The sequence below is a fragment of the Coturnix japonica genome, chromosome 5 (assembly GCF_001577835.2).
Source record: "Coturnix japonica isolate 7356 chromosome 5, Coturnix japonica 2.1, whole genome shotgun sequence".
Taxonomy (NCBI): Eukaryota; Metazoa; Chordata; class Aves; order Galliformes; family Phasianidae; genus Coturnix; species Coturnix japonica.
The window spans coordinates 23,480,971-23,501,788 of record NC_029520.1 but is presented as its reverse complement, the minus strand read 5'-3'; the positions used below and the strand labels follow the sequence as shown (position 1 = coordinate 23,501,788).

Sequence of the window (20,818 nt, the reverse complement as noted above, 5' to 3'; positions counted from 1 at the left end):
CAATCACCACTCTTTACAGAAAAGAAGTGCCAACTAACAGCAGGAAAACTCCATGCAAATGTTAAGGATCAAGCACTGAAGTACAGTTGAGTAAACACCGTAGCCATCTTCACCAGGAAAACAGTCAAAGCACACTAACATTCAGCTGCTTCTGCTAAGTCACAGGTATAATGCAGGTTTACTTGGAAATAACTTTTAAAAGCAATGATTCAACTTGGCATTTGGCAGCACGGAGCATTACAGAAAGTTGGCAGGAGCAGACTGAAATTAAACACTTCCTCCTTCCCAAATAAGCGTTTCTGAGTCTATAATCATACTACATTGCTTTCGTGACTAAAATTCTTCAGCTCTTCCACAAATACAAAGGTGTTTACCTCATAATAACTGGTCTACGCAATGTATTTTTAAACTGAATTGAGCTCAGCTGTACTTCAGGTCTCCTTGCTTAGCTTGGTTCAAGTTCATTTTGTCAGGAATTCTGTACACTGAGCAGAGCTGCCCTGGGGACTCAAGCCTGACAACACTCCCAGTCCCAGCGTGGTACCTGGCACTGCTACAGCCTTTTGCCAGGAAGGTAAGTAGGGCTCACCATGAAAAGGTACTGACTTGATGCCTTAGTAGCACACAAAAAAACACTGAGTTGCTTGAATATAACAGACAGACAATCTGAGCAGTTTCCCACTTTAAGAAGTAAAACACTGGATTTTACAGATTGAACCAAGCAGTTACTGCAAGTGGCTGCACCCACATGCACGGTATGTCAGGGTTTGAAGCACAGAAACACAAAACCCATCAGGTCTGATTCAATCTTTCTGAAAAACAGGAGCTGATAAAATTAAAAAAAGAAGAAGATTCAAGCACTCATACACATAAAGCACTTGTTTCCATTTCAGTGTCTCAAAAATCAATGCTCATTGAGCTCGGCATTTTAAGAACCAGTTCCTGAAATAAATGAGGTTTCCCAGGCACGCAGACAAAAGGCTCTTCCACCTCCTTAGAAGCACAGGGAATGACAGGCAGCAATGAGGGGAGATGAAAACAGACATTAAGGACCTGCAAGCAATAACTTCCTTCCGCTCACAGCCTAGGTTTGCCACTGCTAGAGGTTTTGTGTAGCACAAGTTCTCTATGCTGCCTATTTCCATGCAAGCCCCAGACTTGCTGGCTTTAGCCACGGCTGAATGGCTGTGGCACCTGGTTGATGTCCTCAATGCTGGTAGCTGCCCACCACCACCCTCCTGACTTCCCTGTGACTAAAGAAGCCATGTTCAAAACCAAAAACCCATATGCCACGGAACAGAGTTATAACCATACATAAAAAAAGACCCCAAAAAAGCCCCTACCTAGTTCTCAAGACAGTCCACAGAACCACCACCTCCCTCTCCTCCATCAGAAGGGTGCCCTGCTCAAAGGCCACATTCACCCCCTTCCTACCACTGAATTCTGTACTATTTTCTGCAATGAGGAACACCCTCAAAATGATGACATAAAACACTTCCTCCTCATGAAAAACTAAAATACAGACTGTTTCCATAGGCAATTCCTTCTTTGCTGCTTTGCACTCCCAGAACACAACCAACCTTCTCACTCTCCTACCATCCCCAAAATCAGCAGCACGCCAACTCTGCTTAGGAATGAGAACCAGCTTTAACCACCAGCTGCAAGCAGCCTTCTGGATTCAGCTCACAGCACCAGTGCAAAAGATTCGCTCTTTCCCTGGTTCAGTTCCCTGATGGCTGAATGAATGGCTATGGTTTACTAAGGAGTCAAACACAAAAGATGCTGCAGGGGCACATGACCAGCAAAGAGATCTCCTGAAAATAATACGAGCTAACCAGGGCCACCCTTGGACATCAGCAGCAGCGTAACTGCCAGGATGTTTTTATTCACCTACCAAATTTGCTGGGGAAATACAATTCTGAGCTTAGAGCTCACATCCTGGGTGGTTCCTGTGAATGTCATACTTCTGCCTTGTGTACAGGCTCCCACACCACCTCCTTCGCTGGTATTTTAGAAAGAACAACCAGTGAACCACAGAAAGGTTATAAACTTCAAATGAAGTTTGCAACCCTAAATCTGAAGGATTATAAGCGTCTTGCAGCTTAGCATGGCACCTAAACCACAGAAAGTAAGGTCTGGAGAACCATATTTTATTTGCTATGCTGAGCAGCAAATCTGCTTTTCAATGACATTCATGCACACATAACTCTCCATTATGTATGAAAACAAAAAAAACAACACAAAGCATGACTCCCAGCTCTAAGTCTGGCACGCCAGGAGCCTAATAGATAATGTTAGAAGCATGTATGATTTTCTCCAAAATTGTTCACAACGTTCACATTCTTCTTGAACATTCTTCACAAAAACTCAGTTCTGAATCAGAGCTACACCCTGCATTTGTTTAACTGATCAAACAAAATTATTCACTCTGCTGCTGTTCTGCCTCTCCTGCTGCTTAACTTGTATTTTACATATCAAGGTGTTCTACTAGTCACAGTTGAAGGTAAGTTCTGCTGCCTGCTTAAAGGCCGTAAAGAGTGATTACAAAATAAAGGAGAATTTCAAGCACATTAGAAGGAAATATTGTGACACCTTTCAGATAAACAGTAAATGATATTTTACTTCTGAGAAAGATGAGTCATAAGAAAATTTACACACACGTGAAGAGCTCCCTTAACTTTGTTCTGGACAAAACTGAGCATAAAGAACCATGTTACAATCTAATCAGCAACTGAACACATTTTGCAAGCATCTGACCTGAAATGATCCCAACCCCATCAGAGAATAACAACTGTAAGAAAGCAACATACACTAGTGTCACTCCTCTTGGTTAAGTCTTTTGTAAATGTTACTGGGTCTCGTAAGGGTGGTGAGGGGACATGAGTTCTTATGTTTTAGAAAGAAATTGTATGGGGGGGGAAAAAAAGAATTGGGATTCAAATCCAGGAACACCTTTATCCTGTTTCCAAACTTACGACAGCAGATAATTAGATGTTTGACCATAGAACTACAAAATACCTAATTAAACAGAGTAACATCATTTACTTTAGCACCTAAGCATGAATGAGATTAATTACAGTATACTCCATACCAGAATTACTAGAAGAACATTACATCCTTCAAAATAAAAAACAGAAGCAAACACAACCAAGGAGACTTTGTTGGACAACACTCCTTAGCAGCACCTGACAGTGACTATTACATGTTTGCAAAGGAAGAAAAGCCCTAACGCGCTACTCTGTGGGGAAAAAAACAAACATGCCAAAAAAAAACTAACCACCATCCTTGCTACCTTCCTACATTAATACCTGTCTTCAGTCATTCTGGTGCACCTGTAAGGAGTGGAGATCTAAGACCAGGATTCAACAGACTGCTTCACTTACGTTTTAAAAAGCTACAAAGTGCTGAGCAGAGGAGCTGGTCACAGTTACATGAAAACAGCTGCCGGGAGAAACAATTCCCAGCTTACTTCATACTGGCACCATTCCCCACTTTCTGTAAACAGTATGACCCAAGAATTACGCCTGTAGCTTTAGGACAGTATTGCTGTAGGTCCTGCCAGACATACCTGCCTTGCAAACACTGTACCACAAGGTAAACCAAGGAACCCCAGTGCAAAAAGAAAAGAAAAAACACAACTGTAGTTTTGTGATATTCCAAAATGTAACCAAGTGTATCTGAAAACAAGCCCTGGAAGATGGAAGTAATGCCAATCAGAATTTCCAAGCACAGCAGCTGCAGCTATTTTACACCTAACACTTAGCAGCAGTCCTCAGGATGTGGGGGTGATATGACGTAAGGCTGGCAGATGCCAGTCCCTTCCCACTGAAGAAACTGGGACAGCAATTCACAGCAGATTGATCTAGTATCTCTTTGCACAGAACTAGACCGGATGTAATGCCCTCTCAGATAGATGAGTAAACAAATCATTAGTTATTTCACAAAGCTAAAAGGCACACAGTTGCAACTAATCAGTTTTTAATCCATACGATCGGTCTTACAGCAAACGACGTGCATTAGGAAAGCTGAAAGACCATCTTCAAAAGGAAAAGGGAAGCTTATGTAGAATTTACCCAAACCAAACACCAAAGCAGTAAACTGAGTAACAAGCAATCATTGATGTAAAAGCCACATTAAGGAGATTGGAATAAGCATGTCTGTACGCTTGCAGATATAACTGGAGCCAGAGGCAATCACGTATATGTGAGAGAAAGAAAAAACAAAAGCAAGCCCATTGCCTAACTCCTGTAAGGAATGTGCTTTTTATTCACTGTCGGAAATATAAAGGTAGAAAGATCTCATGACCAGATTTTTCTTTCCCCATATAGTAACATTATCATTAGCAACATGTAACTGTATCATCACAATCACCAATTATCTTATCACTCGGCTATATTCTGTCTACTCCAACCAGTTCCATTTCCCATGTGATCTAATGCTGGAAGTAAAAAAAAAAAAGAGAGACATGCAATTACTGCTACTCACTCGTGGGCAGAGGGCTGTGCAACCTTTACTTGCAGAAATCCCTTCTTTCCCAAGATATTATACAAGTCAATGGATTGTGATACGCTGTAGTGGGAACCAAGAGTAAAACTATGAACAGAACCCTGCTAGTTCAGATAACATCTTGCTATTTACTAGTAATAGGTATGATAATGGTATAGTCATGAGCACTGCAGTTATTTTATGAGATGCATTCTCATCAATGAAACCTATGTCCTATGGCAAGACAACCAGTAGTCAGTTGCCCACAAGAATAGAGCTACAGAATCCTCTCTACTGTAGAGGCACGCAGCCTTCATTACCTGTACCAGGTTATCAGTGGCCTCTCTCCTATGCAGGCATCACTCATGCATTTGGAAGAAACGCCAAGGGAAGAGCTCCTGAATGCACAGTCTTCACCTCAGGTGGACCCTGGTGAGGGTGAGGCAGGCAGGACCACTTCCAGAAGGAGCCAGCTCACAGTACGCACCGGATCCGTGTCACTTCCTTTTAGCAACAGCACAGCCCCTCCGTGCTGTCTCCCCCACCCACAGCTCCAGTACTAGTGCTTGTAGAAGTGGAAACAGGGAACTGATCCTGTTGAAAACAAACCTGGAAAGAAAGAAAGAAAAAATCATTTTTTATTAAGCTGAGTTCCTACAAATTCTCATGTGCAAAGGAACAACCTTAACGTGGGCCCTTACTAATTATTCAGGGCCTTACCTGAAAAACAGAGTGAGAACTAACAACCAAAGCAAACAAGAAAAACGATGTGGAAAGCAAAGCAGGCCAAAGCAACAGACACATTCTGGCCAGGAATCAAGAAAGGATCCCAGGACTGATCTGAGTTATGCTCCGATGCGGAAATCCAGCTGGGCAAGCAGCTCAGCCATCACAGCAAGAGAGACCAGAGATGAGCCACAGCCCAGCATCTTGGACAGTTCCAGTACAGCACAATTCCTAAGTTTCCTAACTCTGCCTCTAAGTGTTTTGGTTTTTTTTTCTCAAACATAAGAGATGAAAGAGTGATAAACTGCTCAATCAGCCAAATTCCTGCAGATGAGACAAGCATTCAACAGGAGAAGGCAAGCTGTTGTGTGGAAAATCTTTTTCCTACTAAGTGAACACACTGGCTCTTAGCAAAGAACTGCAGTTCATTATTAGGAAATTAAGACAGGAAATTGAGGAATAAGGAAATTATTAAAACTGGCTCAGATTTTTTGCCCTGGATTTCAATACAAAAAAACCAAACACATTGTTTTGATCAACTTATTTATCATCCTTAGCAGTTGTGTGACAACAGTAACGCTTCCCAGGACCCCGCGGCACTCAGTGTATCTGTACGCTCAGCACCGCCTGCCTCAAACAGAAGGAGGGAAGAAGTCAATCTACAGCATTAAAACACCAATTTCACAATCTCTAAATTGCAATGCGCTGGAGCCAAATTGTTTTTCACTTGAATGACAAATAATGTTTACTCTATAAGATGTGCGGAAACGGGTCCTCGCTTAACAAAAAGTCAACAAATAGTGTAGGCAGACGTTATATCTCCAGTTTGCGCCTGGGCAAAATACCATAAGCTGCGGGTGCTCAAACTACATTGGGAACGACTCCTGTATGCAAAGCAAATGAAGACCAAAGCAAGGATGGCACAAAAAAAACTGATCTCATCCCAAAGTAAAATTGAAGAGCAATGTCAGAAACGTGAGGTAACCAACATGAAATGGTATCACATTCATTCCAACAGCTAATGGAGACCTCACCTTCACACAAGAATTACTGTTTCTGAGGAACAAACTCCGTGCTTGAGAGGAAAGCAGTCAGGTAATATTATACACACACCTCTTTAAAGAGGCAAAGTTCCACTGCACCGCACAGCAAATAAATACCTACTTTGGCTGCTCAAGTCTGTGCTAAAACAACCTCACAAGCCTTTCTTTTATGCCTTCGAGCAGCCATAAACTTTCACATTGCAGTGTTGGAGAAAACAAAAATCAGGGTGACATCATCTGGAAGGCTCTTAGTTTGAGAACTTCTTATGAAAATCAAAGTCATGAAGCATTCTGGTTGGGAAAGGGACAAGGGAAATCCTACAAGTCCTCAGTGTGCCACTGCTCCTAGGGAAGGCACTGCCATGGCCACATGCAGGGACCATCCTGCTCCTCCCAACTGGCAGAGAAGCCCCCAGGCCATCTCAGAATTTACTCAAACAAATCAAAGCCTAAAGAGAAAATTGATCCTGCATAACCCCATTACGGACATGTAAACACAATGATAAGCAGTCCAGATTTTACAGTAACACGAGGCCTTTATCCAAATGGCATCCAGAGTTTTTACACAGCACTCAGACCGCCTTCTATGTGCTGACTGCATACATTAAATCCAATACAGCTTAAATGTAGAACATGTAATCAAATACGAAAATGCTGTTCAACAAGTACCTTACAGAAGTATATGGATTAATACCTGGACAAAGAGATAGAGGCTGATTAAGTTGCAGCGCTTCACCTGCCTTAATGAGGCTGACTCCGCTGGGCTGCCCAGCTGCACAGACCTAGTGGCTTTTTTACAGGCTTTCTTTGCATAGGAAAAATCCATGCACGGCACACAGCTGAAAGGCATTGGAACAAACAAACTGCCACTTCACCCCCCCACACCAGCACAAACTAATAATAACAAGAAAACATAAACAGCTAGTAATCCCAATTTGTAAAGAAATACTACGCATACAGTTACCGAAAGCACACAGCATAAGAGCTGTTCTCATATAGATACAGCAACCCAAGCAGAAACACCAGCATTTAGAGGCACAAGCAAATCCGAACATTTAATATCCATTAACTTCTGATAGCATTCAAGGACTGTTAACAGAAGACACTGAACAATTACATCTAACCATTAACAAGACTACTGATAACTCACTATTGGGCAGCAGAAAAGATCACATGAAGCAGCCTTAGACGACAAAATAACCAGGAAAAAGCAAAGTACATACCTAAAAACATATTAGTAAAGCTCTCCATGTGCCCACGCCAGGGGAAAGGGCTGCAAATTAATCTCCCTGCTGAGATGGCTGAGCAGCAGTTACAGGGATCGGCAGCAACCAAGTGGGCATCACCCGGAGCACCCTGTGACTGTTACCCACAGAACTCAGGTTGGTAGTCTGAGCAAGAGACAAACATTAGAGCAAAAAGCAAGGGAAGCAGAGGAGTTCCTACAAAACAAACTGTCTGAGATCCAGAGAAAAACATCCAAGAACAAGATTGGAAGATTTCCATTAAGAACATTAGAAGGAAAGTACATACTTTCCTCTCATCTCATGCATACAAAGCCAAAGCAAAACACGAGCCCAGTGCTTTCACCATTACTAGAAGTTCAGAACTGACTGACTGGAATTGTCAACCCAGCTTCTATCTGTGCCACCCCTCTGCACCAGGGAACCAGCTCCCACACCCCTCCAGATCTTCACTCTAACAGTTGATGAATTAGTGCCTTTGAAAGCAGTCCACCCTCACTCAAAACCTAAAACCAACACAGAGATAGTAGCTAAACCAAGACTCAGGAGTTCAACAGCCATGAAGCAGACACTCACAAGGCAAAGCCAGTGACTCTGAGCTCAGCAGCTACACACGCAGTGCCCGTCAGCCAACTGCAAGCCTTGGGGATGTCAACGCATCTCTGAGACGAGAGCTTTTAACGCACTAAAATCAGCTCACTGTTCAGAGTAAAGCCAGGCTGGAATGATGGAATTAATCATGCTTGGACAACATGAAAAGTAGAAGAGAGAGCCTCCAAGTTTGTTGGGTTTTTTTCCCCCTTAGGGAAAAAAAAAAAAAGTGAACTGCATAGAAGTGGTCACAATCAGCTCAAGAACAGTCAGTGTACAGCACAAGTGTTTCTGGCCAGGTCTATCAGCTCACGCTTGGTGTGGTTTTTCTTCTTGAGAGCCTTGGTATCTCCTAGATCTGCGTGCAGCAAAGCAGCACAAGCCACTGACCAAGTGCCTCCAAAAAGCCCCCCTGATTTACCTTGGTGTGTGCCCAGGGGTTTCATTAAAGAGAACTGCTCTCACAGTCCAACTCATCAAGAATTTCCAGATGGATGTTTCCTAAAGAAGGAGGGGCAATGAGAAAAGAATCCAAACACTAGTGGCCAAGCTTTAGAACACTTGAAAATAGTATTTTACTTAGAAAGTTAAGAATCTGGGGTCTGGCTTCAACATCCAAACCCAAGAATCCTACAGCTTTGGCACCCAAGGAAGCCAAGGACTCGCCCTGACCCTCCAACTCTGCTGGGTGCCTCCACTTTTTCTTCAAGAGCACCTCCACAGCTTGGCATCCCCAATCCTCTATCAGCCAACATCTCATACACAAATCATTTGTCCTGACAGCCTTTCAGTCATAACATTGCACAAACAGAAGGCGTATATGAATAAATCACCAACAGAAACATCAGGTTTGGTAACTATGAAACATCACAACTGTGCAAACGGCTCAGCAAAGACGAGTGCTGAGTGGAGCAACTGCAGCTCTTGCAGATCTTTGTCCTTCAATACAGTTAAAAGGATTCTGGATGGAAGCATAACAGCAGTTAACATGACGTGATGCCATTTGTACTTCCAGATTGATAGCAGACTATTAACGCTCATGAGTTTATCAGTACAAATCTCAGTCAATGAAAAAAGGAAGAGTGCTGCCTCCTGCACAGTAGAATAATCCTCCTGATCTTGTTAGGAAAGTTCTCATTCCTGATGCAATGTCTGCCTTGACTACACACTGTAAAGAACATCAGTTTGAAATGGGTAATTGACAGATCCCGATGCTGAGATGAGCAGTTCCTCTCCCAGACAAGCCGTGTCACTCTGAGGCTGCTGCCCTTCCCCTCGCTGCTGCTGCCACCCACACCTACATGTCACTGGGAAAAATGGAAGAACTTTTTCCAGTTTGAGTTTTTATCAACCAAGCCAATGTAAAATAATTTGCCATAGGTCTTTACTAACCCGGGTGACTTGATAGAATCAAACAGATCCAAAAAAAAACTCAAGCAAATTTAAATCAATCCACAGCCCCACCTCCCACCGCCACCCTCACCCAATGGTCACAAACACAACCCAGCCAAAACCTAACAAAGCAAGGAGCAATTCATTACACCAACTTGACTTAACTCCCGGACTTGAACTCCTAGACACAAAGACTCCCGAGCCAGCATAGAAAGACACACAGACAGGAAGGAGGATGAACGACTGCAGCCCCAGTTTCAACTGCCAAGTTTCTAGACAAGCTTGGGCAAACCTCGCAGAGTTGCTTCAGAGAAGAGGTCACAACCTCCTCCTCGTACCAGCAGTAACATCACACACCACGCAGTCAGACTGCTCAGGCAGCCGCTCCAAATGAAGTCGAATATTTTTCTGCATCACCATTTTGAGCTGGATCAGCAAACAGGGAGTGACAAAAGAATAACTGCTTTTGGTGAAAGCACCACCAGAGCCATCTGCTGTGGTGGCAATGCCCCAGGGGGCACCTGAGAAGATTTAGCACGAGCAAGTTCATGCTCAGCCTTCTACAGAAAGAGAAAGGCAACAGGCTCCAATGTCACTTTGCAAAATCAAGACCCCTGGACTGAACAAGTACCTGTAGTTTCAATGTGATCACTGATGAAGGAACTTCAAAAAGCAAAATTAAAGCCCCAGTTTCACATAAGCTTAAACCAAACTACTATAGTAACATCTAATCTACTCTAAAAAAATCAAATATACCAGGTCAGAGGGTCAGATGAGTGCAATGACATGAGCTCAGGCTGCCACAAGGATCCCTCACCATCAAGCTTCTACACAATATCTTTTCCAGTTAGAAGACTCATTTTTCTATAACTTTAGGACAACTTGGTGCTTTGGGTTTTTTGTTTGTTTTCATTCCTATATTACGCAGCTTCACCAATATTAGTAGCAGAATAAAGGCAGCTGCAGGCAGAATTCAGGCAGAACTCAAGAGCCCTATGGAGCGCTGAAGCAAGCTGCTAAGAGCACTATTAAAGCTGCCCAACAGTATGTATTCCTTCTAGCCCCTATTACTGGGGAGCTAAGTACTTTTCCATGGATTTTTACTGTTATTTCAGCAAGCTCTTCACCCACCGCTCCCATTATGGGAGAAAGAAAAGTACTTAAAGATCATTCCAACACCAAGCAGCTAAACCATGCTATGAAATGCAATGCTGGGAGTCTCGTGAGTTCTGAGAGCCCAGCGTGGCTTCTTGGATTGTTTTTCTTCTTCCTCAACACATAATGCTGTCAGCTACCAGAGCAATGCCACAGGGATTTACAACACCAAAATAAGTAGATAAATGTGTCTGCTCTGCCTTGTTTACATGCACCTTCATCTTCCATGCATTCGAGAGCAGTAATAAGTGCAGAGAAGTCATTCCCAGGCTGAAGAATAAGTTGTCAGCTAATAAGGATTTAAATGTTTTATCTGAATTGTGTTTCTTCTTTAGGCTTTAGAAAGGAAGAGAAGTTCTTTGATGTGTTATGTTTGGAGCTGTACACATCAGAGTTTTCACTGAGCCTTAAAACCAACACCTTCCTCAGCTACAGATGAAACAGTTCAGCGCCGCATTACCCAGGCTATCAAAACAACTTCAGAATCATGGGCAAGGACGAACACATCTCACATTTGTTCTTTTGGACTTTGCTCACATTATTTTTTGTATCCCTTCCATGAGATTTTTGCTAGGAAGAAAAAAAAAAAAAAGCAGCATTTCCACAGAGAATTGCCAAGAGATGAAGAAATGGAAAACACACTAACAAGCAGAAAAACAATACCACTGCTCTATGGTAACTATTAACTTCTGCATAATCGTAGAGAGCACGTTAGCAGTAACCATGGATCAATAAGTCAAATAGAAGTGATGAGTCAGAAATCCATTTCAGTATTTACACTTTTTCTCCAAGCCATAGCTGGAGTAGTACTCCAGCCAAAGGGAATGACTGTGCCTTCTGTCTCACCCCCCCACACCGGACCCCAGCTGGAGAGGCAAGAAAGCCAAGAATGAAAACCACAAAACCAACACGACCAACATGACAGCCGGACGCTGTGGTGGTTACAAGCGTCTCCCAATGCAGACGGCTGATAGAGCAGCATTGACAAGACCCTCGATAACGCATTAACACACGCATTGAATAGGAATCCGAGCAAGAGCTCCCTTATCACTTCACGGAGCACTAATGAGCAGGTTACATAAATCCACCGGGCTGAGGGAGCTTCAGAGCCGGGCTGCTGCGAAGCAGGGGCTCTCCTCTGAGGGATGTACCACGTCGCTCGCCAGGCCGGCTCGCTTCCATCGGTGCAATGAAATGAAATGAGTGAAGCGCATTGCAAACAGAAGCCGTGCTTAACCCTCCCGAAAACGAAGCTGGGCCGTGTCCGCCCGCCGCTCCCTCCGGCCCCAGCCGCACGCTGTTGCTCGCCCATCCCCGCCGCCTTCTGCCCGATAACAGCTCCCATTGTGCAGCTGCTCCACGCAGGAAGGCGAAGCCGAGAGCCGCGCTCCCAGGTGGGAAGACACGATCCTCACCTCGGGGGCCGCTCTAACAGCTCCCACCGAGCATCGAACCGAGCGCCGGGCGCCTCGGCCCCGCAGGATTCCCCCACGGTGAGGGCACCCCGCCGGGCCGGGGCCGAGGGCTGCTCGTCCCGCACCGGGGCCGCTACAAAGCGTAGCGGGTCGGGAGGCACCGGGGACCCTCGCGCAGACGCGGGGCCCGGCGTAGGGCTCGTGCAGCCGGCGGCGGCGGAGCAGGAAGCGCCGGGGACCGCTCGGCGAGGCCGGGGACTCCGGGGTCTCCCCACCCGCCGCCGGGCCCTCGCGGCCGCCCTCCCCGGCTCCACCTGCGCCGCGCTGGGCGCCCCACCCCGGTCCCGGCCCGCCGCCCCCTGCCCAGCGCTGACGCCGCAGGGCGTCGCCGCCTCCCTCGGCCCCTCACGTACTTCCCCGGGGCGCTGCCGCCCGCGGCCCCCACCGATCCCCTCGGGCTCCGCCGCCCCGCGCCCGTAATCCAACCTCCCCCCAGGGGCCCCGCCCGCGGCCCCTCGCCCGCCGCGGCTCCGGCCCGGCCTCACCCCGCCCCGCGGCCCGGAGGCGCTCACCTGCCGGCCGCAGCCGCCTCCCTCCGGCGCCTCCTGAGCCGCCCGTCGCCACTGAGCAGCGCCGCCGCTCCCCCCTCCACACAGCGGCTCCGGTCCCCGCCGCCCGCCACGCCCACCCCGGCCGCCCATTGGCCGCCCGTCCCGTCCCTCATTGCCGGGCTGCCCGCGCGGCGCTTCCCGTCACGGCGCCGGCCCCGCCCCGCTCCGCCCACGGGCCCCGAGTGTTTTATTCACTCAGGGGCTTTGGCGCCCCCGCTCCGCTCTGCCGTTCCTGATTGGGTGAAGCGGTGCAAAGGGAGAGCAGCGATAGGACGACGGAGGTGCCAGCTGCGGCTCCGGGCCCGCCTCCCCGCTCGGCGTTAGGCCGCCATGGGGCGGGGGGCGGCTGCGGTGCGTGGGGCCGGGCGGGTTTGGGCCGGGCCGAGGTGGGGGGCAGTGCGGGAGTCTGCTCCATAACCCGGAGTCGGGGCCTGGAGACCATGGGGCCCTGCCTTCCATAGAACAGCCGCGGGTTTTGCCGTGCCGCCGGCTTTCTTCCCTCCGTACAAAAGCGGTCACCCTGCGGGCAGATGTCAGCGGGGAGCTGTGCAGGAGGGAGGGCTGCTACAAAAGGTGCCGGTTTCTCCACAGACCTCCCGTCAGCTGGAGGCTGGGCTACAGTGTGAGCGGGCCGCTCTTAGGGCCCCAAATGTTGTCCCCTGGCCTCCTCCCCCAGTGCCAAGGAGCACAGGCGTGCCTCTGATGAGGATTTTACCTGGGCTGCCTGTTCCCAGCCGCTGTCTCCTCTCACCGGGCATTTGAGCAGCTACTTGATCCAAAACACAAGCTGAAAGAGGTCCTGGAGCATTCCGCTGCCAAGTAAATAAGTAAAAATAAATAAAAAACAAACCAACAAACACAACACCTCAGGAAACTGAAATGGAAAGATTACGTAAGGTTACTCTGTATCATTAGCTCTCTATCTCCTCCCTGCATGCACCAGTACCCCTTGCTCCTCTTTGTTCCTGAATCAAGCAAAGAAAATGACAAAGCATACAGGCTATAACGTGAACTGACATAAGGGAACTGGAATCGGTGCTCATTTCAAAACATGGTGTGCAAAAATCATTTACACTGGAGGTGCTGGGACAGAAGCTGGAGGATGACACAAACTCTGAGTTTCAGACTGACACTGTCCCCCCAAGTCACCACATGTTTGAGAATAAAACAGGAGAAAAAACACATATTTATTCTTACATCTCACGTCACTCTGCTCAGAAAGCAAAACCAGAGCAGATAGCAGCTCTCCTTCTTACTGCTGCCTCTGATACTTGCAGAGTGCTGCTCTCAGACAGCAGCACAACACAGTGATGTTTCACCAGTGTCCCAGAATGACCAGGCAGACATTTCTACCAGCCCTAACATCTCTCGTGCAGTTACAAAAGCTGGAATCATTTCTGACCTGGCCTAGCTCTTAATACGTTGCATTCCCCATGGCTTTAGGTTAACTCTTTACAATTTTTGCTACCTCTGGGCCCGTGACAACGTTTTTGATGAAATATGGCGCATTACACTTCAATTTCTAAGCAAATTCTAAGCATCTTTGTATTATAAAGACACTCTGCTCTTAACTGAGAATTACGTGAGGACAGGTAAAGAGAAGGATAAGACAGCCTATTGTAACTGACGTTCCTGTCTATGCCTCAGCTGTATGTAGCTTTTACAAATATTTATTAGAGATTGAATTTAATTCATTGCAATATTACTTGTCCACTCAGCTATTTGCATCTACCCAACTCCTCATATAGTCATTGGTGACCAGAGGGAAAGGGGTGGCTTTGCTGGGAAAGGAAGATGACCCTAGAAGCCACCTTAACAGAACCAGCTGAGCACCCAACACAGCAAACGTCACATTTGCTACACTGACCTGTGGGTCTCCCCCTGTACAGTTGGTCTTCATGCACGGAGTTGCAATGAAAATTAGTTCTCTGAGGCCTCATATTGGAAGCAGGGCTTCAGGGTGCTTTATTCTTTTTTTAGTAACAAAGAAATGGAAGAGACATCATAGCACATCAAAGATATCCAGCCCTACTGCCCCTTCCCCACCTTTTAAGAGAAGAGCATTCTGTGGGTAATATGCTGGATAATGGAGCTGGCTGTGCCCATGTGCTCCTGATAGCGGTACCATTTTAAACGAGATCCTTTCTGGTCTCACTGAGACAGCAGAATAGTCTGCTATCCCCTAAGGAGCTGAGAGTATATTACACACGCGCTCATGATAATACAAACTCCATGTCCTCAGCGCAGATACCCAGAGGCTTAACATCATTCCTTCCTATTGGCTACCTAAAACAATGTTGGCGATTAAATCTCCCTTCTCTAATCACACTGTAACACTACCCCTTCTAGGAACAAGCCATACCAGTATAAGTACTACAACATAAGCATTTTTACCTTGCTATAACTGCACTCACCCCACAGGAATTCCACCTTTTTGACAACAGAGGTAAAATGCGAGAGCTTGTTTGTGCAACTGAGCACTGAAAATGTTCAAAGCCATTTCAAAGAGAGTGCCTCTAGTAGCAATACAAATCCACTACGGGAAGCAGAAACCAAAGTGTTACACACAGGCTTTCTCCTGTTGTTCAGTGAGCAGACCTGAACAGTATGGTTTCTAAACCAAAACATCCTGTTTGTATGGACATTGCCATCTCGGTCGTGCTGCATCAGAGGTAAGAGAGTGATTTCAGAATGCCTCAGAAAACAATCAGTACAGCTTTTGGGTGGTTTTTTTTTTTTTGCATGGAAAGATGAGATGAAGATTTTTGCATGTTTTCTGAGAATGAGAAACGTATCACAGAACCAACTGCTGAATGGCGCTACTATACGTCACAACTGCTACGTGTTCCTTTGGAAATAGTGGGCACACATATCGGTAATGTAAAACACTGCAGTTGCCATAATTAAGAAGGCTAGGAATCTGAATAGTAAGAATTCTTTATAATCTTTTTTGTACAGAGAAGCCTCACCCAAACAGCTTGCTGAGAATCAGCTCTGCACACTGCAAAGCATATTCTCTACCACCAGACACACAGTGCGTGCAGAACAGTCTGACTATCCCTTTTATCTCCATTATCTGTGTGTGAGTAATCTTACAGGGCAAATACTTCATTCTGATTCCCTTTGCTTCCATTTTATGATGTGGATTTTCATGGACGTTTACCTTCCTCCTCCTGCTGAAAAGCGAGAAGATTGGAGTCTCGGAGTCTGCAGCTTTGTGTTTAGTCACTGCCCACGGAGTCACTGCAGATGGTATCTGCTCAGCGCTACCAAATGCTGGATGACATATATTAAGAGCACAAAAACCCTCATGAAATTGCTTTCAAAATACTTACCAAGTGAGCCCTGTAATCCCGGTAGGAATGAGGTGACAGCTCAGTAGAAGGTCCTACTCAAATATTTTATGTAATTTCAGCTTCAGAGTGTATTTTAGTGTCACGTGGGATGTATCTGTGCTTCCAGTTCCCTCCAAAAAGATAATGGTGTAGAGCAGCCTGGACCTTGTCATTATTATTTTTATAAACTCGTTTTAATTGGACTATTGCATGGCAGGGAAGGCTTATCTTCTCAGTGGGGCTCTGTGTGCCAGAGAACCGGGATTAAAGACCGCAACCAGTCACCGAATAAGAAAATCACTGAGAAGAGAGAAACAGCTGGAGATAGGCCAAAGTCTCTGCCAAGAGATGCTTCAGTGAGTGAGTGCATTCACTCTGATGAGCGGCCCAGAGGACAGCTCTTGAGAAACAGTTCCTGAATTAGCTTTTAGTCTTGTTATCTGGCAGTGAACTTTATAGCTTTCACAAAGAGGAGCAGGCTTCACAATCCTGCCCAGTGTCCTTCCAGCGATGGCACACTGGATGTCATTGGGGCTGTATGAGAAAGGCTGTCAGGGCTTTAGTTGAGGAAACCTGTTAGTGAAGGCTTGAAATGTTCTTTTTCCTTACTGGGTATTGCTTTTGGCACAAGAACAAAACTGACAGTGTAAAGAGGAAGGCTGCCAGCAAAATGATCATGAGAAAAAGGATTAAACCCAGTTTAACTTTCTAAAAGTGCCCGATTTACATTAGCAGTTTGCCAGGGACAAAGTGAATGTTCTGGGCAGTGCGCACTGTGGTGAACAGAGAGGTGAAAATTGCAGAATAAGCCTCACCGTGTGAAGAATTTTGCCTTTTCCACTCAGGAGTGAAGACTGACCGTAGCTGCGCAGGATCAGGCCTTACGTGAGCTGCTCTTCAAATTTAAGATTTCATTTATTTGGATCATGAGTGGTAAAAAGGTAAAACATCAAATAAGCCCTGCATCTCTTTGAGGCGCCATTTCCTTACTTCATCTGAACTCATTTGTGGCTCTTTAATGAGTTGTATTCCGCAGATTTTTTTACATCCTCTTAAATAAAATGTGTGTGGCTCTTGGCAACGCGGCCTATATACTGATAACATCTGAGTGACTTTGTGCTAAATTCTAATTAAGACTTTTAATTGAGCCTCCGGTTGCTACTACGTCTATGCGAGCAGCAGCTGGGGACCACCTAATCATGCAAAGATCTGAGCTACTTTCCTTATGTTTATTTAAAGAGCTTTACGTGACACTCTACTCTCTTTATGACAAATTCCCTTGAAATATTGGACAATGAATGGAAACAGCATGGAGACCTTTTGGCTATTCCTAGACAACCACCCGAGTACTCTGTAAGCGATATTCAAGCTCTCTCTCTTTGCGTTTTAGGTCAAAATCCTTTCTTACGTGGCACAGAAAAATAGCAACACGCTTCTTTCTCGAAAGCCTTTACTATTACAAAGGCTCAAATGTCAGAAGAAATATGTTACACAGGTCTCACTACCCTTATTTGCTACCGCATCCTTCACTTTGGGACTCGGTTACACATCAAGAGCCCCAATGGCAGTCATCTGTCAGCATTAAAAGGGGACGTTTGTGCCAAGATCTGAGCCCCAGAGTGAGACTTTGAACCCACAGTTCTGGTAAACACCAGGACAGCACTGCAGGACTCGGTGCCGCTGCTCAGAGCAGCTCGGGTCAGGCTCCGCACAAGCGCCCAGCTTCTGAGAATCGTTTACACTTGAGTAAATTAAACAGTAACACAAGTAACACCTCACAAGCCCGGAGCTTTCAAAGGTCTTTTCCCCCCCCAAAGCCTACTTAGCCGTGCTTACATACAATTCAAGCATACAACAGCCAAACTTCTACCATATTTCAAAGCCGCTGCATCTTGGTTTAGTGCAGGGCCCGGCTCCGCTGATACGGTTTCAGCTGATAAGATTATTCTGGTAAGCGGGGCTTAACCTTGGGAAACAAAGAGCGGTTTGAAACGCAGCGCTCACCCTCCCTTCCCTCCCAGCACACGGACGCGCAGCCCGCTTTCACTTCCCCTCCCATCTGGATGCCACCCGCAGCACTGACCGGCCCGAGGCCATTCCCACAGCGCACAGAGCCGAGCTGCGCTGCCACCTGCCGGCACGGCACGGAACTGCGTGAGCTCGAGCCGCTGCACCGCTGCGCTCTGATGACGCTCTGATAACGCTCTGATAACGCTCAGGCGCCGGCCTCGGCAGTGCCGACGGGAGTCATGACGGCGTCAGGTCCGAGTCGTCCTTCCAGCCCAAAGCTGTTACGCTTATTGACGGGCAGTAGAGGCGGCACGGCGCCGATATTCAGGTCTACTCGGGGGTAATGGCAGCTTTATGAGCCAGCAGCACGCCTGGGTGACTGCTCCAACACCCGGGGCTGGCAGGAGGCTCCGGAGGTGCGTCTCACACACAGAATCCATGGCTACAAGTGATCTGAGCGCGCAGTGAGCCCCTGCTATGGCAGTTCGCTCGGGGTCACAACCGCACCCGCCTACAAACACGCCGCCATTTTCCACGCCCTCCCGAGCGGCGCCAGGCGGGCACGGCGCGTCTCCTTAACGCCTTCGGCAGCCGCTGGGCGGCAGAGGCCGGCACCGCCATTGTGCTCCGAGCACAGCAGAGGAACGGACAGAGCGCGGAGCGAGCGAACGCAGCACAATGGAGCGGCGCTGCAAGGCAGCCCTTTATCGGCGATGCCGGCACCACGTCCCGCCATGCCCGGCGCTCGCCCCGCCGGAAGTGTCCGCCCCGGGAGAGGCGGGGCTGCGTGTCGGCCATGGCGGCGTGCGGCCGGGACGTGCAGCGGGTGCGGCGGTTCTCGGCGCTTTCCGTGTACCGCCGGGCGGCGGGGCCCGGCCGGATGGAGCGGCGGCGCCGCGGGACGCCGCTGCCCGCGGGCGGTAAGCGGAGCAAAGCGCGGCTGAGGCGGGGCGCGGCGGGAGGAGGCGGCTCGGAGCGGGCCGTGCCGCCACTGGGCGTCGCTGTCCCCAACCGCGTGGAGCGGGCCCGGAGCACCGAAGCCAAACAGGGCGGCCTTAACACGAACCCGAGCGGCCTTAACACGAACCCGAGCGGCCCGCCGGCCGAGGCTCCGGCCGGAAACCTCGAAACCGAGTCGCCCGCGGGACCTTTGACAGCCTCGGGCGGCCCGCGGGCAGAGGCTCCGTCCGGGAGCCCCGAAGCAAAGCCACCCCGAGACTCCACGGCGAGCACAGCCGGCGGAGGCGTGACGGGGCTGCTGCGGCGGCTGGGGCGGCTGGAGGACAGCAGGCAGCGGGCGGCACAGCTGTTCCGGTGGCTGGTGGCGCCGGTGGCACCGGAGGAGTTCGCGAGGCGGCACTGGGAGCGGGCGCCGCTGCTCGTGCGGCGGGGTGAGCCCGGCTATTACGCGGGGCTGTTCTCCACGGCTGAGTTGGACAGCATCCTGCGCGGCGGTGACGTGCACTTCGGGACCCACCTGGACGTGACCAGCTACGCCGAGGGCGTGCGGGAGACGCACAACCCCGTGGGCCGGGCGCTGCCTGCCGTCGTGTGGGACTTCTACCAGAACGGCTGCTCCCTGCGGCTCCTCAGCCCCCAGGCGTTCTCCACCACCGTCTGGCACTTCCTCTCCATCCTGCAGGAGCACTTTGGGAGCATGGCAGGGGCCAACACCTATCTCACGCCGCCGGGCACACAAGGCTTCGCCCCTCACTACGATGACATCGAGGCCTTCGTGCTGCAGCTGGAGGGCAAGAAGCACTGGCGCGTTTACAGCCCCCGGACGAGCTCAGAGGCGCTGCCCCAGTTCTCCAGCGCAAACCTCACGCAGGCGGAGCTGGGTGAGCCCCTGCTGGAAGTGGTGCTGGAGGCTGGAGACCTGCTATACTTTCCCCGGGGCTTTATCCACCAGGCCGACTGTCTGCCAGATGCGCACTCGCTCCACATTACGGTGTCCTCCTACCAGAGGAACTCCTGGGGAGACTTCTTGGAGAAGCTGCTCCCGGCTGCCCTGCAGATGGCCCTGGAGGAGGACCTTGAGTACCGGCAAGGGCTTCCCTTGGACTGCCTGGGGTACATGGGGGTTGCCAACTCAGATGTAGTCAGTGCTCGCCGAACAGCGTTTGTGGAGAAGGTGCAGCACCTGATAAAGAAGCTTGTTGACTATGCACCCATTGACGCTGCCATGGATCAGAGGGCTAAGTCATTCCTTCACGACTGTCTCCCGCCGGTGCTTACACAAAGTGAGAAGCAGCTGAGTGTGTATGGCTTTCCAGCCCGGTGGCAAAACGGAGAGCCCCGCAATGTTGATATACTAATAACAAAAGACACAGAAGTACGTCTTCTCCATCATGGCATTGTTAGATTGTGCAACGAAGCAGCAGGTGTGATGCTATATTACACGACAGAAAACTCAAGAGTGTATCATAAAGAAGAGCCCAAATACCTGGAGATAGATCCTGAGTATACAGACTGTATTGAATTTCTGCTGTCCTCCTATCCAAACCACGTCAGTGTGGATGCCCTCCCATGTGATGCCTTGGAGGACAAGATTTCTCTAGCCACACTCCTGTTTGAGAAGGGCATTCTGACTACTAAGAAGCCACTGGTGCGAGTGTAATTCTTTATTTTTGAACAAAATAAAAATACATTTGTTTAGAAAATACTGTCTCTTGTTTTCATGGTCCAGCTGCTGGGTGTGAATGAGCAGCCTGACCTCAGCATCTGACCTGGGGGCAGAAGAGCTTTGACCTGAGTAGAGAAATTATGTGTTCTGATTAAAATAAGCATCTGCTTTAAGAGCAGCTCTGC

The 20,818-nt window shown here is 48.3% G+C and overlaps 2 protein-coding genes across 13 annotated transcripts in view; one reads left to right on the top strand and one right to left on the bottom strand.

Annotated features, from left to right (window-relative positions):
- NUMB (NUMB endocytic adaptor protein) overlaps positions 1-13,476 on the bottom strand; it is an 88,523-nt gene extending 75,047 nt beyond the window's left edge. For 7 of the 12 annotated variants that reach the window (XM_015864603.2, XM_015864611.2, XM_015864615.2 and 4 more), the window contains exons 1-2: positions 12,624-12,735; positions 4,806-5,094 (exon numbers count right to left, since the gene is read on the bottom strand). The gene's annotated coding sequence lies outside the window, so the exon portion shown is untranslated. Of the gene's footprint in view, positions 1-4,485; positions 4,570-4,805; positions 5,095-12,051; positions 12,180-12,464; positions 12,486-12,623; positions 12,736-13,377 lie in introns of those variants that run through there. The other 5 variants (XM_015864604.2, XM_015864606.2, XM_015864609.2 and 2 more) reach the window with 5 other exon arrangements.
- Positions 13,477-18,014: 4,538 nt separating this feature from the next.
- RIOX1 (ribosomal oxygenase 1) lies at positions 18,015-20,670 on the top strand. The gene has a single exon (XM_015864622.2). The coding sequence runs from the start codon at positions 18,804-18,806 to the stop codon at positions 20,625-20,627; it is 1,824 nt and encodes a 607-aa protein (XP_015720108.1). The 5' UTR covers positions 18,015-18,803; the 3' UTR covers positions 20,628-20,670.
- The last annotated feature ends 148 nt before the right edge of the window (positions 20,671-20,818 follow it).

What these genes read in the sequence shown, in the direction of transcription:
- RIOX1 (XM_015864622.2), top strand. Translation starts at nt 18,804, where the DNA reads ATGGCGGCGTGCGGCCGGGACGTGCAGCGGGTGCGGCGGTTCTCGGCG.